The following is a 19836-nucleotide window of genomic DNA, read 5'->3' on the forward strand; positions in this document are numbered from 1 at the left end:
AGTAATTTGACGCTAATCTGATAACCGATTAGCATTTGCTAAATTCCGCTAAGATAGCTTCATTAGCAATGGCTTCTCTCCCTCTCGCTCTCCTGCTCTCTCCTGCTCTCTCCTGCTTGGTGTGTCAAATGTTTAGCTATTCCTCTGCCTCCTATAGTGAAAATGGTAAATGTAATAAATGTAGTTTACTTGTACCGCTGGAGGCGAGGCTTAGTGAATTAGAAGCACGGCTCCACAATATGGAAACAAAGTCTTTAGCTACTGTTGTTAGACAGCCCCCATTAGCCGGTGCGGACCGATCTAGCATAGCTCGTAGCCCGCCCTCGGTAGGTCTCAAGCAGCCGGGAAACAAGAGAGGCTGGGTGACTGTACGGAGGAAGCATAGTCCTAAGCACAAGCCCACGGTTCTGCACTTCCATTACAGTTACCCACCCAATATCCCATAGAGACTGTGTCTGTCCCCCGACCACTTAAATTAATTGAACCAAATTCAAAAAGAGGAGTTATACATAAAAATCTGATTAAGATCAACACCAACACCTCCACAGCTACAACAAACAGGAGAATTAAATGTGGACTGTTAAATATTAGATCTCTCTCATCTAAAGCTGTACTAGTGAATGAGTTAATATTGGACAATAATATAGATTTATTGTGTTTAACAGAAACCTGGCTTCAGCCAGAAGAATATGTCAGCTTAAATGAATCCACTCCCCAAAGTGATATTAATACTCACATTCTTCGAGACACCGGCCAAGGAGGTGGAGTTGCCACCATTTTTGACCCAAACCTATCATTTAGTCCAAAGCCCAAAGTCAAATACCATTCATTTGAAATTCTTATTCTTAGTCTCTCACACCCTACCTGGAAAACAATACAACCAATTTTTATTGTTGTAGTGTACCGTGCTCCTGGCCCATACTCTGAATTTTTACTGGAATTTCCAGAGTTTCTATTGAGTCTTGTCCTTAAAACTAATAAAGTTATTATTATGGGTGATTTCAACATCCACGTGGATGACAGTAATGATAGCCTTCACGCAGCATTTATCTCTCTCTTAGATTCAATCAGCTTCTGTCAGTGTGTACATAAACCCACTCATTGCTTCAGTCACACTCTTGACCTTGTTCTGACATATGGCATTGATGTAGAACATTTAATAGTCTTTGAACAAAATCCTCTTCTGTCTGACCATTGTTTAATAACTTTTGAGTTTATACTATTTGACTTCATACCACCAAGAAAAAACTCACACTAGATACCTGTCTGATAGTGCTGTGGCTAAATTTAAAGAAACAGTTCTATTGTCATTAACTTCAGTATCATGTCCCCATACTAGTGAACAATACAATAATCCCTCTCCAATCGACCATTTCGTGGACAGTGCTGCAAGCTTAATAAGGACCACTTTAGACACTGTTGCTCCGCTAAAAAAGAAACTCATAAAGCAAAAGAAACTGGTATAATACAGAGGTTCGCAAATTAAAGCAAAGTCTGCAAAACCTTGAGAGGAAATGGCGTTCCTTCAAATTTATTGAATCTCGCTCAATCTGGCAGTCTTAGATTATATAGGAAGGCCCTACGGACTGCCAGAGCAGCCTATTACTCAAAAGTAATTGAGGATAACAAGCATAATCTCAGGTTTCTCTTCAGCACTGTAGCCAGGTTGACAGAGAGCCATAGTGCTATCGAGCCTTGTATCCCTATGACCCTTAACAGCTATGACTTTATAACCTTTTTTAATGACAAGATCTTAAACATTAGAGACAAAATTCAACACCTACTGACCTCAGCTGGTACTGATGTAACATCAAACAGTAGTGTCTTAGAACCACCAGTAGAAACAGATAATCATTTTGACTGCTTTTCACCTATTGATCCCCATCAGCTATATTCACTTGTATATTCATTCAAGCCAACAACATGCCTCTTAGACCCCATCCCTACTAACCTTCTCAAAGAAGCTTTACCCTTACTTAGCACCTGTCTATTAGACATGATCAATCTGTCCCTGATAACAGGCTATGTACCCCAGTCCTTTAAGTAGCTGTAGTCAAACCTCTCCTTAAAAAATACACACTTGACCCAGAGGTTTTAAGCAACTATAGACTAATATCTAACCTTCCATTTATTTCCAAGATCCTTGAACGAACAGTCGCCAATCAGTTATGTGACTTTCTTCAAAATAATAACTTATTTGAAAATTTTCAATCTGGCTTTAGAGCTCATCATAGCACAGAAACAGCACTGGTCAAAGTCAGAAATGACCTCTTCCTGGCATCAGACAAGGGATTTATCTCTGTCCTTGTACTGTTAGATTAGATTAGATTAGATTCAACTTTATTGTCATTACACATGTACAAGTACAATGCAATGAAACGCAGTTTGGCATCTAACCAGAAGTGCAATAAGCAGTAAGTGCCAGGTATACAGTAATTTACAGTATGTACAGGTGTCTATGCTACAGATATACTATAAACATGATATACAGGTAGTTGTCATAATATACAGGGTTTCTAAGTACTATGAACATACTATACAGATGGATATGTGCTGTAATGTGCATCCAGTGTAGGCACAATTTACAAATGATATTTACAGATGTTAAATGTTAGATGTTAAATGACTTGGAATATCTGGCAGTGAAGTGCAGACCGTTTAAACTGGTTAGAGAACTCAGCTCGGTCATGATCATAGCGACCTACATTCCACCGAGGGCTAACGCTAAGCTAGCGCTAGAGGAGCTATACTGCCTGATTAGCAGCCAAATGGACGCTAATCCAGAGACGGCTGTGGTCGTGGCTGGGGACTTTAACCATGTGGAATTAAAGGCTGTTCTCCCCAAATTCCACAAATTCATCAACTTTCCGACCAGAGACTGCAATATACTGGATCAGGTCTACTGTAACATCTCAGGGGCATACAAGGCTGTAGCAGCTCCTCACTTGGGCATGTCAGATCACATCTCCGTGGAGCTGATCCCTGCCTACAGACCTCTGATTTGCAGGACCAAACCCACCACCAGAACCATCCAGGTTTGGACTGAGGAGGCTTCCTCAGTTCTACAGGACTGCTTTGAGCACACAGACTGGGGAGTGTTCAAAGCAGACGCTGACCTGGAGGAATACATGTCAGCTGTGCTGTCCTATGTTCACTTCTGTACTGATGCTGTCCTACCCACAAAGACAATCACGGTTTTTCCTAATTAAAAACCATGGGTGGACGGCACAGTGTGGCCAATGCTAAAAGCCCAGGATGCAGCCTATAGGTCAGGAGATAGGCTGGCTTACAGCAGGGCCCGGAAAGAACTGAAAAAGGGCATCCAGCTGGCTAAACACAGGCACAAGCAGCGCATTGAGGAGCACTTCAACAACAACAATCCACGTAACATGTGGAAAGGCATCAGGACCATCACAGACTATAAGCGGAATGACCAGCAGGTCAGCCATGACCCGACCCTACCTGACACCTTAAACAGCTTCTTCGCACGCTTCGACTCTCCGAGCAGCAGAAGAACTGCACACCTTCCTCAGCCAGAGGTGCAGCAGCAGCCTCTCGTCCTGCAGCTGCACCAAGTGACCTCCGCTCTGAGGAGGATCAACACCAACAAGACCAACCACATCCTGAGTCAGAAAGATGCAGAAAAATTAGTCCATGCATTCATTACCTCCAGACTGGATTATTGTAACTCCCTTCTATCAGGCTGCCCCAATAAATCTTTAAAGACTCTCCAGCTAATCCAGAACGCTGCAGCACGACTACTGACAAGAACCAGCATGAGAGATCATATTTCTCCTGTACTGGCTTCTCTACATTGGCTACCTGTAAAATTCAGGATAGATTTTAAAATTCTCCTCCTCACATATAAAGCCCTGAACGGTCAGGCACCGTCCTATCTTAAAGAGTTAATAGTACCCTATTATCCCACCAGAGCTTTGCGTTCCCAAAATGCAGGGATACTTGTGGTTCCTAGAGTCCTCAAAAGCAGATTGGGAACCAGAGCCTTTTGTTTTCAAGCTCCTCTACTATGGAACCATCTTCCGGTTTCGGTCTGGGAGGTGGACACCCTCTCTATATTTAAGAGTAGACTAAAAACTTTCCTGTTTGATAAAGCTTATAGGTGGGGCTGGCCTAGCCCTGGCCCCTAGTTATGCTGCTATAGGTTTAGACTACCGGGGGCCCTCCCATGACGCACTGAGCTCTTTCTCCCTCTCCCTCTTCTTCTGCACACATCTATGTCCCATTAATGCATATTACTAACTCAACTTCTTCCCTGGAGTCCTTGTGCTTTCTTGTCCCACAGATTCCTATCGATCATGATTGGACCTCCTGCTGCGGTCCTGCTGTGGTCCTGCTCAAAACCTACTGCAATTACTACTGTTTAGTCATAATCTGATTTAATTCTGTTATGACTCAGTACAGCTACTACCATTATTGTTACTACTATTGTTATCAAAATCACCATAATACCTTCTGTATACTTCATTGTCATTATCATTATCTACATTTCCGATACTTCTGGTATTATTACTGCTGCTATGCATCTCTGCTTGTGTGCTCCTTCTTTCACACCCCACCCCCTCTCCCTCTCTCCCTTGCTCTCTCTCTCTCTCTCTCTCTCTCTCTCTCTCTCTCCCAACCCAACCGGTCAAGGCAGATGGCCGCCCATCTTGAGCCGGGGTCTGCTCCGAGGTTTCTGCCTTCTAAAAGGCAGTTTTTCCTTGCCACTGTCGCCAGGTGCTTGCTCAAGGGGGAATGTTGGGCTCTCTGTATTTACAGTTTAATTAAAGAGTTTGGTCTAGACCTGCTCAAATTGGAAAGTGTCATGAGATAACTTTTGTTGTGAATTGGCGCTATATAAATAAACTGAATTGAAAAGGCAAATCTTGCTGCAAATGGGCGTCCTGGCTGACGCAGAAAAAGCTGAACCCTGATGCAGAGTCAATAATGGGCAGGCAGACTAGGCAGAGGTCCAAACAACAGTCCAAACAACAGTCTTTCAACAGACTTCGTCCTTCAGTACACGTGGACTGTTGACTCCTGCGTTGGGTAACGTATTGCGTATTGCGTCACTTCCTGTTCCTGCACTACTCATTCACTTGCTAGCGTTTGGTGTTCGGTGGTATTGGTGTACTTCAGTCGACATATTTTGTGTTAGCTTTTACTGTGGTTGGTTCTTACAAATAAGTACACAAGCACTTTAGGAAAAGTTTATTAACCGCACGATCATCTAGATTATTTCCTTTTCTGATCCCCGTCCTGTTTGTCGTTGAGCTTAGCTTAGTGCTAACATGGCTTCTTCCACTCACTCTCCCTCTGCCTCTGCCTCTCCCGTCTTCTGTAAGGTGTGTGAAATGTTTAGCTATTCCTTTGCCTCATTTAGTGAGAGTGAGATCTGTAGAAAGTGTAGTTTATTCACAGCTTTGGAGGCGAGGCTAAGTGAGTTAGAGGCCCGGCTTCGTACTGTAGATCACAGTCCATTAGTCCCGACAGCTAGCCAGCAGCAGTTAGCCTGTGCGGACCGGACTACTTTAGCAACTTTAGCTGATGTCAGCCGCCCCCCAGCAGCCCCCGAGCAGCCGGGAAGTCAGGGAGGTTGGGTGGCGGTTCGAAAGAAGCGTAGTCCAAAACAAAGGCCCGTGGTTCACCACCAACCGCTTCATGTGTCGAACCGCTTTTCCCCACTCAGCGACACACCCGCTGAGAAACCGACCCTGGTTATTGCCGATTCTGTTTTGCGATATGTGAAGCCGACACCAGCAACCATAGTCAGCACAAAATTTGAGAAGTGTTAATCATAATAGCCTCATAAAAATACAAACTAGCAAATATTTAGAGCAAAAAAATAGGACAGTCAGATGTGGATTATTAAATATACGATCCCTCCACTCTAAATCCCTCCTAGTCAGTGATCTAATTATTGATCATCAGTCCGATATATTCTGCCTCACTGAGACTTGGTTACGGGATGAAGAATATGTTAGTTTAAATGAATCAACTCCATCTGGTTATATTAACTATCATGTTCCTCGAGGAACAGGCCGAGGAGGAGGAGTGGCAGCAATCTACCACTCCAGCCTTCAGATGAACCCCAAACCTAAATCTATCTATAGCTCATTTGAGAGTCTCACTCTCAGCCTGTCTCACCAAAACTGGAAGTCAGAAAAGCCAGTTTTATTAGTTGTTGTGTATCGCCCACCTGCTGCTGCTTACTCAGAGTTCCTGTCTGAGTTTTCTGACTTCTTATCTAGTTTAGTGCTCAGTACAGATAAAGTCATTATAGTAGGTGACTTTAACATTCATATGGATGTTGACTCTGACAGTCTTAAGACAGCCTTTAGTTCACTCTTAGATTCAATAGGTTTCCTTCAGATAGTGAATGAACCAACACACTGCCACAATCGCACACTCGATCTGGTTCTCACCTACGGCCTAGAAACTAAGAACCTGTTAGTTGCCCCTCAAAACCCTCTCCTTTCAGACCGTTCACTTGTAGTTTTTGAACTAACTCTATAAGACTTTACAGCACACAACAAAAAGGTCTACTACACCAGATGCCTCTCTGAAGATAGTGTAGACAGATTTAGGGATGCAATCCCATCACAGCTCCCCTCAGCACCATGTACCAGTACAACAAACCGTACTGATTTAAATGTTACTCCTGCAGCTATTGATTCTTTTGTTAATAACACTGCAGCCACGTTGCACACAGTTTTAGATATGGTTGCCCCACTGAGAAAGAAGGTTAGAAATCATAGGAGGCTAGCTCCTTGGTATAATTCAAATTTACGAACACTTAAACAAACATCAAGACGGATGGAGAGGAAGTGGTACTCCTCCAAATCAGCTGAATCCCAGAGAGCCTGGAAAGACAGTCTATTGGCATACAAAAAGGCCCTTCGTGAAGCCAGAACTGCCTATTATTCAACATTAATAGAGAAAAACAAGAACAACCCACGTTTTCTCTTTAACACTGTAGCCAGGCTGACCAAGAGTCACAGCTCTGTTGAGCCTTGTATTCCTGCAGCTCTTAGTAGTGAAGACTTCATGAGTTTCTTCACCAATAAAATCAATAACATTAGAGAAAAAATCAATAAAGATCTTCCCAGAATAGCCGATAAAGTGCCATCTCTAGAAATCTCTTTTAAACCTACTCCATCTCTGGACAGGTTCCTGCCCATAGACCTCCCCGAGCTGACCTCCAGCATTAACAAATCTAACCCAACTACATGTCTCTTAGACCCCATCCCAACTAAGCTCCTCAAGGACGTCTTTCCCTTGATTGGCGTTTCCTTCTTAGATCAGATCAACTTATCCTTAACAACAGGTTATGTACCACAGGTGTTTAAAACCGCTGTCATTAGACCTTTACTTAAAAAACCTTCACTTGACCCAGACATCTTAGCAAACTTTAGGCCGATATCCAACCTCCCGTTCTTATCTAAAATACTCGAAAGAGTGGTTGCAAATCAGTTGATTGATCACCTACACAGGAACAGTCTCTTTGAGATGTTTCAGTCTGGTTTCAGAGCCCATCACAGCACAGAAACAGCACTGGTTAAAGTCACAAATGACCTCCTCATGGCATCAGACCGCGGGCTTGTCTCCATACTTGTTTTGCTAGATCTCAGTGCTGCTTTCGACACTGTAGATCACAGCATTTTATTACACAGATTAGAACATGAGACTAGGATCACAGGGACTGCGCTACGCTGGTTCAAATCATATTTAACAGATAGATTTCACTTTGCTCAAGTTAATAATGTTTCCTCTTCATATATAAGGGTTAGCCTCCGTGTTCCACAAGGTTCAGTGCTTGGGCCGATCCTGTTCACCTTATACATGCTCCCTCTAGGAAATATTATTCAGAAACATGGCATAAACTTTCATTGTTATGCTGATGACACTCAGCTGTACTTATTATTACTTAAAGCCTGAAGAAACAGAGCCGTTAGCCAGACTCCAGGCATGTCTTAAGGACATAAAGGACTGGATGACCTCCAATTTTTTATTATTAAACTCAGACAAAACTGAGATCATTGTTCTAGGCCCCAAACACCTTAGAAATAGAATAGCTGATAATATTGTCTCTCTGGACGGCATTACTTTGGCCTCCAGTACGACTGCGAGGAACCTCGGCGTTATCTTTGATCAGGACGTGTCATTTATTAATCACATTAAACAGACCTCTAAGACCGCCTTCTTTCACCTGCGTAATATTGCTAAGATTAGGAGCGTCCTCTTTCAGAGTGATGCTGAAAAACTTGTCCATGCGTTCGTTACTTCTAGGCTGGACTACTCCAAGTTACTCTATTAATAACCTGAACCTGAACCTGATCCAGAATGCAGCAGCTAGAGTTTTAACAGGAATCAGTAAAAGGGATCATATCTCCCCCATCTTAGCTTCTCTTCACTGGCTTCTGGTAAAATTCAGAATAGACTTTAAAATTCTCCTACTTACATATAAGGCCCTAAATGGACTGGCCCCATCATACCTGCAGGATCTAATAGTCCCGTATATTCCCAATAGATCACTCAGATCACAGAGTGCAGGTTTACTTACAGTTCCCAGAATTCATAAAAGTAGAACGGGAGGACGAGCCTTTAGCTATCAGGCACCCTTGCTGTGGAACCAGTTGCCAATCTGGGTTCGACAGGCAGACACCACCTCCACTTTTAAGACTAAACTTAAAACCTTTGTGTTTAGTAACGCATATAGTTAGCACCAAATAAAGTGTGTAGGGCTGGTAGGCATAGTTTCACTCACCTCATGCTATATAGCCACAGGTAGAATAGGTCTGACTAACTGTTAATCTTTAAATCTCTATCATAGCTAAGCTGCTATAGGCCTATGCTGCCGGGGGACACAAACATGATCCACCAAGCAGTTTCCCCTCCTCCTTCTCCTCTTCTATCCTCTCCCCTCGTCAGATTAACATGCAGTTCATTATTTTATGTCACTAACTGTGTCCAGTTCTCCTCGTAGTCTTGTGTCTCTCCCTCCCTTTCTCTCTCTCTCTCTCTCTGTATCTTTCTGCAGGTATCTCTCCATCCAGATCTTCAAGTTGAACTGTAGCCGGCTCTGTGACCAACCCAATGTGTATTGTTGACATCTGCCTGTCATTCCTCTGTGTACCGACTATCGCGGGGTGGTTCTCCCTACGGACCAAAATCGAACTGATAGGATAGTGATTCTCAACATCACATAAAAAAAGAATACATGAATGTTACAGCAGTTCATTATAATTTTCATTACTATAATTTTCTTATAACTTGTGAAATGTTAAAATCATATTGAGGTGGTAGCAAAAAGTGAAACTAAACAGTTGAGATTTTGTTTTACTTATCTTTTTAGTAACGTCATTTCTCATGTTGTTAATTGCTTTCCTGCCTGTACAACATCCATTGCACGTCTGCCCGTCCTGGGTGAGGGATCCCTCCTCTGTTGCTCACCCTGAGGTTTCTTCCATTTTTTCCTGTTAAAGGTTTTTCTGGGACTTTTTCCTTAGTCGATGTGAGGGTCGAAGGGCAGAGGATGTTGCTGATGTTATGTTAAGCCCTTTCAGACAAACTGCTTGTAAAAATGGGCTATACAAATAAAGTTGACTTGACTTGACTTTATTTAACAAAATCAAAAAAGCACACACTTACTGTGGCAAGGGATCATAGAAAAAACAAAAAACTCCTGGCAAGGCAGGGGTCTCCTGGCATGAAACAAAAAACATACAACACTCAGACAAAGGTGACTGGGAAGACAAGGACTAAATAGACATGATAACGAGACACAGGTGACACACATCAGCAGAGAGAAAGCAATCAGGAAAACCAAAGCAAAGCTACATGAAAACAGGGCACACTGGGGAAGAGACACTTTCAAAATAAAACAGGACATGACATAACCTTGAACATAAAACATGGAAACACATGACAAGACAAACATGAAACATGGCACATGGACTGAAATCAAAAGAAAGCATAACGAAAAACACCAGGCATGACAGTATCCATCTGGACTCTCATTCTACTTAACCACCTTACCGATGGGCTAGTGAGCACACGGGAGCTGAGGGTCAATAATCATCACAATTGTATTATCAGTGAGTCGCTGCCACTCCTGATGCACTTGAAAGGAGAGTAGGTAGCTCCTGATACATTGTGTCTGAGCTCTTTCTTCCTCTCCTTCTCCTTCTGCACACATCTATGTCCCATTAATGCATATTACTAACTCAACTTCTTCCCTGGTGTCCTTGTGCTTTCTTGTCCCACAGATTCCTATCGATCGTGGTTGGACCTCCTGCTGCGGTCCTGCTGTGGTCCTGCTCTAAACCTACTGCGATTACTACTGTTTAGTCATAATCTGATTTCTGTACAGCTACTACCATTATTATTGTTACACCTTTTTCACCAGGTGTGAAGTGTTCACTGACCAGGAGAGGTCAGAGGAAATGTGGATGCCCAGGAACTTAATGCTGTCCATTAACGAACATGTTTGTGGGGTGGATAGCAGAGCGGTCATGTGTGAAGAGGGTGAATAAGGCAGGACTGAGCACACAACCTTGCGGTGTGCCAGTGTTGAGGATCAGTGGGGCAAATGTAGACTCCCTATCCTCACCACCTGGGGCCTGTTGGTGAGGAAATTCCTGATCCAGGAGCAGAGTGAAGTTGACAAGCCCAGGTTGCGAAGCTTCATCTAACATAGGTGTTAGGATGCTGCAGGTGAGTCAGGGTCTTGAGTGCTAACAAGACAGCATCCTCTGCAGGTTCTCCCTGTAGGCCCTGTAGGCCAACTGCAGGCTGTCCAGACCAGCGGTGATAGCACCTGTGATGTATTTTAGGAGGATCCTCTCAAAGCACTTCAGGATAATCGACAGGTCGTAATCGTTGAGGCGGGTGATGGTTGTTTTTTTAGGAACAGGCACAATGATACAGGACTGCGGGCACACAGGCACCATGGAAAGATGCATGGACAGGTTGAAGAAGTCCAGGAAAACTTCTGCCAGTTGGTCAGCGCGTGACTTCAGGGTATGACCTGACACCTTGTCTGGACCTGCAGCCTTGTTGATGCTGATCTTCCTCAAGACGGAGGTCACTTGGGGCAGCTGCAGGACGAGAGGCTGATGCTGCAACTAGCTGAGATGATGTGCAATGCTTCTGTTGCTTGGAGAGTCAAAGCGTGTGAAGAAGCTGTTTAAGGTATCATGCAGAGTGGGGTCATGGCTGGCCTGCTGGTTGCTGCGCTTGTAATCAGTGATGGTCCTGTTTCCTTTATGTGGATTGTTGTTGTTGAAGTGCTCCTCAATTTGCTGCTTGTACCTGTTTTTGCCAACTGGATGCCCTTTTTCAGTTCGTTCTGGGCCCTGCTGTAAGCCAGCCTATATCCTGACCTATAGACTATATCCCGGGCTTTTAGCAGGAGCTACACTGTGGCGTCCACCCATGGCTTCTGGTTAGGTAAACAGTGATTGTCTGCATCCGTGCAGAAGTGAACATATGACAGCACAGATGACATGTATTCCTTGAGGTCAGCAGCAAATTAGAGGTCTGTAGGCAGAGCTGCTACAGTCTTGTATGCTCCTGGGATGTTGCAATGAACCTGGTCCAGTATGTTGTAGTCTCTGGTTGAAAAGTTGATGAATTTGTGGAATTTGGGGAGAACAGCTTTTAATTCCACATGGTTAAAGTCCCCAGCCACGATCACAGCCGCCTCTGGATTAGCATTCATTTGACTGCTAATCAGGCACTACAGCTCCTCCAGCACTATCTTAGCATTAGCTCACGCTGGCATATAGGCTGCTGTGATCATGACAGAGCTGAGTTCTCTAACCAGGTTCTCTAACGACTGGGGCAGTCGTGGATCAGCGGTTAGGGTATCGGACCCGTAACCGGTGGGTCGCTGGTTCGATTCCCCGTACCGGTGTCCATGGCTGAGGTACCCTTGAGCAAGGTACCTAACCCCCACTGCTCCCCGGGCGCTGCATGCGGTCGCCCACTGCCCCGGGTTTGCTGTGTGTGTGTGCACGTCACTTGGGTGGGTTAAATGCAGAGCACGAATTTCGTTGGAGTGAGTTCCCTCCAATGACAAAATATGTCACTTTCATCATCTTCATCTTAACCGCTGATCCACGACTGTACTATCAGTACAGGTCACAGGCAGGAGCAGCACGGCACTTTTTAAAAACTCTGAAAAACGGATGCATCAACTTTCTCTTTGTGAGATGTTGGAAGCTTGGGAGGAAAATAAGTAAGTTGGCTTTGTAAAAACCGCTGTGATTATTTGAAACAAAATAGTGCAGAACTACAGCCTGGTGTGGCTGAGAAAACGCTGCTTCTGCTGCGTTCATCTACACTCGGATCTGGGTCGGAAATTCCGACTTCCGAGCTAAATGTGTTTCACTGCGCAACCTCGGAAAACATGGCCAGTCACAGTAAGTTTATGTTTGTTTGGACGTCTTTCGAGCATTTAAAAATACTTCTGGGTAAGTACATCAGCTACTTAAGGGAGAGAAGAAAAGAGAAACGTCATATTCCGAGTGTAACTGAATGCAGCATGTCCGTGGCCGTGCTGATACACAGCGGAGGAACAGAGAGATGAGGAGTCTGATACTGTATCGTGTCCCCTTTTCGGCTGATTTTTCCGCTACTGCAGATAATATTGTCAACTTGTAATATATTAATTTTGTGAGTATATTAAAATGTGTTTTTTTTTTCAACTTGCCTCTGCGTTGAGCCTCGGATTAAAGGGTGGGATTTAATCTGTCGTCCACACTCCGGAGTGGTAGGTGGCAGTGATGCACCTAATATGCTGATTGCCATCCGCCCTTAAAAACCAGGAGGAGGGGAAGAAGAAGAAGTAGTAGTAGAAGTACATGAGTTTCCTGTTTCGGATAAGGGTGAATGTCTGCGCCATCGTTTCTCGGCTGCTGTCGACGATTAAACAAGAAGACTTGATTCACTAACGTATTCGTCGTGGTCATGTTTTTAATGAAGCTATGTGTGGCACAGAGTCTGTTATGGTAAGAGTCGCAGAATAATGTTTGGAATTGCATGTTTGCAAAGTAGAGTAAGATAGGACTTGGTTAGTGCTCGGACATCCTGGAAAAAATGGTGAGGAGGATTGAGGTCAAATTACGTTAAACCCAGATTATGTTTAATTTCCTCCAATGACAAAAGATAGCGTGTTTTCTAACGTTACATCTGTATAAGGTAAACAGACTTAAGTGTCCGTTTTGCTTTGTCTCGACGATTGTTCACTACAGTAACGTTTGTTTGTGTGTGTGTGCGTGTGGTGGTCGTGTGCATGTGTGGGTGGGTCTGTTTGCCCTGCATTCAGCCGTACAGGTCGCATGCCACTGTTACCGCTCCGTGCACACACTGCAGGGTTCGGCCAGGCTTCGCTGGTTCATACTCAGATTCCACAACTCAGCTCCAACAGGACGGCACTGGTGCGCTGTGGTAGGCAGAGATACGAGAGACTGTACCCTGTGATACTGGTCCTACCTGATGGCTCGACAGTAAACATCAAATACAAAGAACCCAGACGCATCCTCTTGGTTAGTACACCAACTCCTTCACTCTCATCACTGTCTCTGTGCAGTTTTGTAACCACTTAATAAGAGATAAATATATAAAGCCACTTAAATGAAAATGCAATTTCCAACACAGTTTATTATTTTCAATGGAATCTGGACCAGCATCAACATTTGCATTTTTAAGCAGATGCAGTAAATTAGGCTCACAAGATTAAGACACCCTTTGAAGAGGGACAAATTTTAATAAATTTGCAGCAGCTCTGAGATCAAAAGTTAGCTGTAAAATACTATGTCACTGTCCCCTGTCTTCATGATGATTCTTACTGTCATGCCGTTTTGGTATGTCCACATGCAGTGTCCGAAATTACCTTTCAGAGTCACTGGACAAGGGGATGCAGAAAAACATTTAAAGTAAAATTATTATTTTTTTATTTTGATAAGTTCAACCCTGAACAGCTCAAGAAGTCTTGATCTCAAAATTCTATTTAAGTGTTTTCTGGTAAAGTATCAAAGTAAACTTGAAGATTATGTCAACATACTGAATGCTTAATCATTTCAGTCAACTTAAACTCCATGAAGTCTGGCCTCCCACCCCTGACAGAGCTTCAGTGCCACAACATTTATGGGTTTAAACTCTCTAATGTGTGGAGAGGACAGCTGAGCAGTTCATGTCCTGTATGGTAAACAGTGGCACAACCATTTACCTGCCAGCGTGGTGGATAACCTTTAGAGATTTACTTGGTACATTTGAAATCTGCCCATATTTGGTGCTTAGTGGGTGTTAATTTTGACCCTCTACTTGCAGTTACCATTGTGACATTAATTTACCCATTGGTATATAGCATGTTATTATATAATAATGCCATATAATATTGGCATTATTGTTCAATATTTGCCTGAGGCTACTCTCTCAAGCTAACCATATGAATCAGAGTAAATAAGCCACAATAGGTAGTTATTTTAAGGTACAATCCTGTGATGGTTTTCAAGCTTTTGCACAGTGCCTGTTGCTATATAATTGTAGTATATGGCAGTGAAAGAGGAGAGACAAAACCTTTTTTATGTGTCATATGTAAATTGGGGTTATTTTGTCAGACTTGACTAAGCTCTGCAAGAGGCAGAGAACTTCTTTCACTGGTTGTGTAGTACTGCTCTGTCACAATGCTAAATCAGCCCTGTTAACACTGTCTAACAGACAGATTGCTGTAATAACAAGATAATAAGGTGCACTGGTCCAATACCATATGGGTCCCTATTTTCATATTGGTGTTTATTCGTGTTTCTTTGTGTGTTTTAAAAGATGCCGGTTAATTTGTCTACTCTGTCTGAAGAGGAGCGCCGAGCTCGACAGAAAAAGAGACAAGTAAAGAAGACAAAAAAACAGACAACTGTCCATGATGAAGATGACTTCAAAGCTGATAAATACAGCCAGTTTTGGAAAAATAAATAACGTCTTAATATGTGAATATAAAGCACAAATGGGACAGCATATCTAAAAATCTGACTCCCACTCACTCTCAAGCTTCCATATACATACAGTATGTTTAAATTGAATTGCCTACATGCCAGAAAAAAAAGTCCTCCAGAGGATTCGATTGTGGGACGTTTTTATGGCGAGAGGGATGACTGAACACCATGTGTCAAAGGGGAAGCTCTGATGCTGAGATATGTTCAGACTTTGGGTTACTTGAATTGTAAGTAACCTGTTAAAGCTGGACACCATAACAATGTTAAGTTAATAAATTGTTTGAAAGCTGTGTATCCATTTATTACATTTTAACAAAACACACAAACATGTTGCTTGAAGCTCTCCAAATTCTGCTTTTGAGAAATGTTGATGGGCTTGATGGGACCATGACCTTTTTGTGAGGCAAGTTTAGAAATCAGGCATTACCACCACATGTCATCTGTCAACCCTTAGATGACATTTTAAACAAACCCTCCAATCAAAACCTTATCCTGGAGTTGGCTTACCAGATTGGATTAATTTAATACAGACTGGAAGAACGCTGTTGTGTACATTACTGTGATGTTGAAAACATAAAAAATCTCATATAAAAGTATGTGGGTAGCAAAATTGCTATTATTATTTAAGGTTAGAACAAAGCATTCAGTTAGACACTTCATGAACACCCAGTAGCAGAAGTATGTTTGTCATTTTTTAGTAAACATAATGAGAAAAGGAAAACTGAATTGAGCTAAATAAATGAATGTGACTGAGTCTTCTGTTACTTACTTAATTAAGAAAACTTGAGCACAGATTTGATGTATTTTTTTCTTCTATTTTCATGCCAATGTGATACTTCTTACTCCACTTCAGTAAGTGGCAGTAATACACCTTAAATTGGAAAGTGAGCAGTGAGAAATGTGAACTTGGGTGAGTTTGAAATGAACGGTGGAAAGAAATCAGGGAGGAAGAGGAGAAAACTTATGCAAATTCCATTTTGTGGAATAAAATTTACTGGGAAGAAGTACAGATTTCAAACGAATGTCAAGATTTGGATTAGGGACAAATCTGGCAATGTCAATCTAGTTGATGCAAAAAGAAGTCGACGAATCATTGCTGTATGTGTGTATCATAGACACAAGTGAAAAAAATACAAAAACATTCAAATTAACTGAGTGAAAATGAGGCTTTGATTCCATTTTCAATCAAGAAGTTGTACTAGAGTAGGTAGGAGATGGTGTCTTTTCAATTAAGTACTTAAAGGTATGTAACATTTGCAGACCCTTCTAAAACCCAAAGAATGGGAGAAAGAAGAGAAAGTTTACATTGACACAGCAGCACAAGGATAGCGAATAAAGGTTCAAATCGAATAAAGTCAAATAAAAATATACAAAGAAAATCAGGGAGTATTTACATTAAATGTTTCTTAAAGAAACTATACACAAACACAATATTCACAATATTGCCCAATGATTTACTGAAGTTCAGTTTGTGGTGGGGTGGATGGGGTCTGCTGAGAGCAGTGCTGGCTGTATAGTCTCACATCAAGCAGGTAATGCTCCTTCAAACACTTTGGGGTGAAGCAGCCTGCCTCTGTGCAGTCAGTCTCCTGCAGGGAGTCCTTCTCCAGCAGAGAGGACCTTTAGCTGTTGAGGTCCTTGGGGTACAGCATCTTTGGCACCAGTATCAGCCATAACTATTCTATAAGCACCTTTCAATTTAAAGAGATACAAGCCAACTATAATTTTAAATCAGTATGTTCAGTATTTAATCAGCACTGTCTTATCATCACATTCTCCACCCCTGGAGTGCAGAGGAGAGGACCAGACTGTAAGGTAACTTCTTGATGATGATATCATCAGCCATTGCAGAAGAAGAAGAAGCCCAATAAACATCAAACATTAAAGAACTGAGGCAAGACAAGACAAAACAACTTAATTTGTATAGCCCATTTTTACAAGCAGTTTGTCTCAAACGGCAATCCTCTGCCCTTAGACCAGACATGGGCATACTACGGCCCGTTGGTCTTTTTAATCCGGCCCGCCAAACATCTCCCAGTTATATCAAAATATACCGGCAAACCTTGTTCATTTACTTTTCCCTGTAATGTCCACATTTCCCCAATAGATGGCGCGCTTGAGCATTTGCCCCCTCTTCTTCGCGGTTCCCGCGGTCCCAGAAGAAGCACTCTCCTTCTTGGTTTCCGCGGTAAAGCTTTCCCCCTTCTAAAAACAAACATGAGTTTATCAAAGAAAAGAAAAGTCGACAGTGAGTGCCGAGTGTTTAAAACAGAATGGACAACAAAATATTTTTTCAAAGAAGTCCGATCAAAGGCTGTATGCTTGATATGCCAAGAAAGTGTCGCGGTTTTTAAGGAATACAATATTAGCCGTCACTTTGCTACGAAGCATGCCAATTATGCCAGCAAGCTGTTGGCGGTTTTTCACCATGGAGTCCCTGAAGGGAACAACGCGGGGAGAGGATTTGTATGACACGTTCATTGTATGAACATGAACAAAGCCCGTCACAGATCCAGGATAACTGACCAACACCTCGGATCTATCCTGAGAATTGCTACAACAAAACTTCAGACTTTGATGCACTGACAAAACAGGGAGATCAACAACACTGTTCCCACTGAAACTGATGGTGTGTTTTCCTGCTGTGTTTATTCAACTGAAATGTAATTAAATTAATCATTAATCATTAATAGGTCAAATCCTGTATGTAATTTATATAACATTCCATCCATCTGTTCTTCGCTCGGCCCCTCTGTCAAATTTTAGAACTCATTGTGGCCCTCGAGTCAAAAAGTTTGCCCACCCCTGCCTTAGACCCTCACATCAACTAAGGAAAAACTCCCAGAAAAAACCTTTAACAGGGAAAAAAATGGAAGAAACCTCAAGGGGAGCAACAGAGGAGGAATCCCTCACCCAGGACAGGCAGGCGTGCAATGAATGTTATACAGGCAGGAAAGCAGTTAACAACATGAAATATGGGATAGATGGGAAATGTTCAGTCAGGGGAGAGCTGATGGAGGCAGCTCCTGGTGGACAGGCTGGACCGTAAACAGGGAAAGCAGGAGCAGCAGGTTGGTTAATGAACAGGGACGCCAGGCAGGGTAGAAGCAGAGTGAAGGATGTGATGCAGGTGGAGGTTGGTGCAGGGGGATGGAGCTCTGGGGAAATCTGTGAAGACACAGAGAGTGCAAGACACCAAGGCCAGACTACACAGTTTAACAGATAAAGACGGAATTAAGTAATAAGAAGTTATAGGACATCCAGGACTTAATGTCTTTCTGACAGTTTTCCAAATTGATGTCATCCGGTTTTATAGATAAGTATAGCTGTGTATCATCAGCATAGCAATGAAAATTGATGGAATTCTTCTGGATAATATTCCCTAATGCAGTGCTTCTCAATTATTTTCTGTTGCGCCCCCCCAGCAAGAAGAAAACAATTCGCGCCACCCCCCCCGCCGCGACTATAAATAATAGTAATAATAATATGTAATAATATTTAATAATATGTAATAATATGATGCTAACAGTGCTCGCTGGTTTACTGAAGTAAAATTCACAAAGCGGGATGATTGTTGGCAATATTCGGCACGTTTTCGCTGAAATAACTCCAGCGGCTTATCAGCATGATTGGGATGTAATGTCTTCAAGTGACGCCTTAATTTATTTGGCTTCGTGCTGTCCGCTGCCAGCATGTTTAGACACAGTAAACACACCGGTCTTTCGTCTCCCACTGTAGTCACTGTAGTGAAGCCAAGCGATACATATGCTTCGTCAAATTTCCTCGTCTTAGCTTTCGGGTGAGTTACTTTTGTCTCATTATCTTCGTCTCTCTCCGCCTTTCTTTTCATCCCTGTTAAAAATTTCTTCATGTTGTCTCTTAAGGGTTCGTTTACTGCACTTCATATCGCCTGCTTGGTGCAAAAAAACCGCTACACCATAGAGCTAATACTCCCTGCGCACACTCTGACAATGAGAGCGCCACTGCCAACTACTGTAGGGGATGTGCAATTACACTTTATTCTAGTACGGCAAAAAAAGCATGTTCCCCAGGGTCACACGCGCCCCCCCTGGCTGGTTGGTTGAATGTGAGTGTGTAAAGGGCGGGATATGAGTCAGTGTGCGCACATTTCCAGGTAAAATGTGGTTTATAAGTGTGTTTTGCATGTGCACTGTCTTATAAAATCTACAATATTTAGCGCACGTCATTTTGACTTTGGTGTGAATGTATACTTTTGGATGGACTTCATGGATCCTTCTCACTGTTTCATATATGAGATCCTGGTCTGAGATGACTCCAAGGGTGTAAGCTGCCTTTAAACGAATAATAATAGGAAGAAGAAGACCACAGCCCTTCTAAGAACAGTCTGTCCACTACCTATTAAAACCCATTGCACCGAGAGTTGACTGCAGTTCACCAAGGGGGCACTCGCGAGATAGTCCTAAACAAATGGGAGTAAATGGAAGCTCAAATGGGGCTAATTTTAGATTCTTGGCTAATTATTTGAACTAGACTTTACACTATTTACACACTTACAAGATGAAAATTTCCATCATATTTCAGAATTGAAAAGAAAATACTAATGCCCATTCGTTGTTCTTACAGGGAAGACTGTTTTGCCCATAAAGCGCTAGCATTCTGCTAATGTATGCTAATTGGTCGGTTAAAGATTGAGGACTAGTAGCGTTTCGTTACGGTGGACTAATTTTACTTATCATGACGTGAACATAACCACAATAATACGGTTTAGATTTTGTGTGTTATAGTCCTAATGCATTTGCCTAACGACAACTACAACAGAAGTTAGAAGCATGGTTACAACAAAACACGAAGTTGTGCT

General features: G+C 42.6%; 1 protein-coding gene across 2 annotated transcripts; it reads left to right on the top strand.

Moving 5' to 3' along the window:
• The first annotated feature begins 12769 nt into the window (after window positions 1-12769).
• mrpl55 (mitochondrial ribosomal protein L55) lies at window positions 12770-15288 on the top strand. 2 transcript variants are annotated; one of them, XM_046392548.1, is made up of 3 exons: window positions 12770-12884; window positions 13331-13550; window positions 14830-15288. In XM_046392548.1, exons 2-3 carry the CDS (start codon window positions 13344-13346, stop codon window positions 14977-14979), a joined length of 357 nt encoding a protein of 118 aa, XP_046248504.1. In that variant the 5' UTR covers window positions 12770-12884; window positions 13331-13343; the 3' UTR covers window positions 14980-15288. The 2 variants fall into 2 exon arrangements, with proteins under 2 accessions (XP_046248504.1, XP_046248503.1); XM_046392547.1 differs by having other exon boundaries at window positions 12841-13013.
• The last annotated feature ends 4548 nt before the right edge of the window (window positions 15289-19836 follow it).

The sequence above is a fragment of the Scatophagus argus genome, chromosome 6 (assembly GCF_020382885.2).
Source record: "Scatophagus argus isolate fScaArg1 chromosome 6, fScaArg1.pri, whole genome shotgun sequence".
Classification (NCBI taxonomy): domain Eukaryota; kingdom Metazoa; phylum Chordata; class Actinopteri; family Scatophagidae; genus Scatophagus; species Scatophagus argus.

What these genes read in the sequence shown, in the direction of transcription:
- mrpl55 (XM_046392547.1), top strand. Translation starts at nt 12,973, where the DNA reads ATGTTTTTAATGAAGCTATGTGTGGCACAGAGTCTGTTATG. An exon ending in GTGGCACAGAGTCTGTTATG is followed by an intron (nt 13,014 to 13,330) that starts GTAAGAGTCGCA and finishes CCCTGCATTCAG; the next exon opens with CCGTACAGGTCGCATGCCAC. An exon ending in AACCCAGACGCATCCTCTTG is followed by an intron (nt 13,551 to 14,829) that starts GTTAGTACACCA and finishes GTGTTTTAAAAG; the next exon opens with ATGCCGGTTAATTTGTCTAC.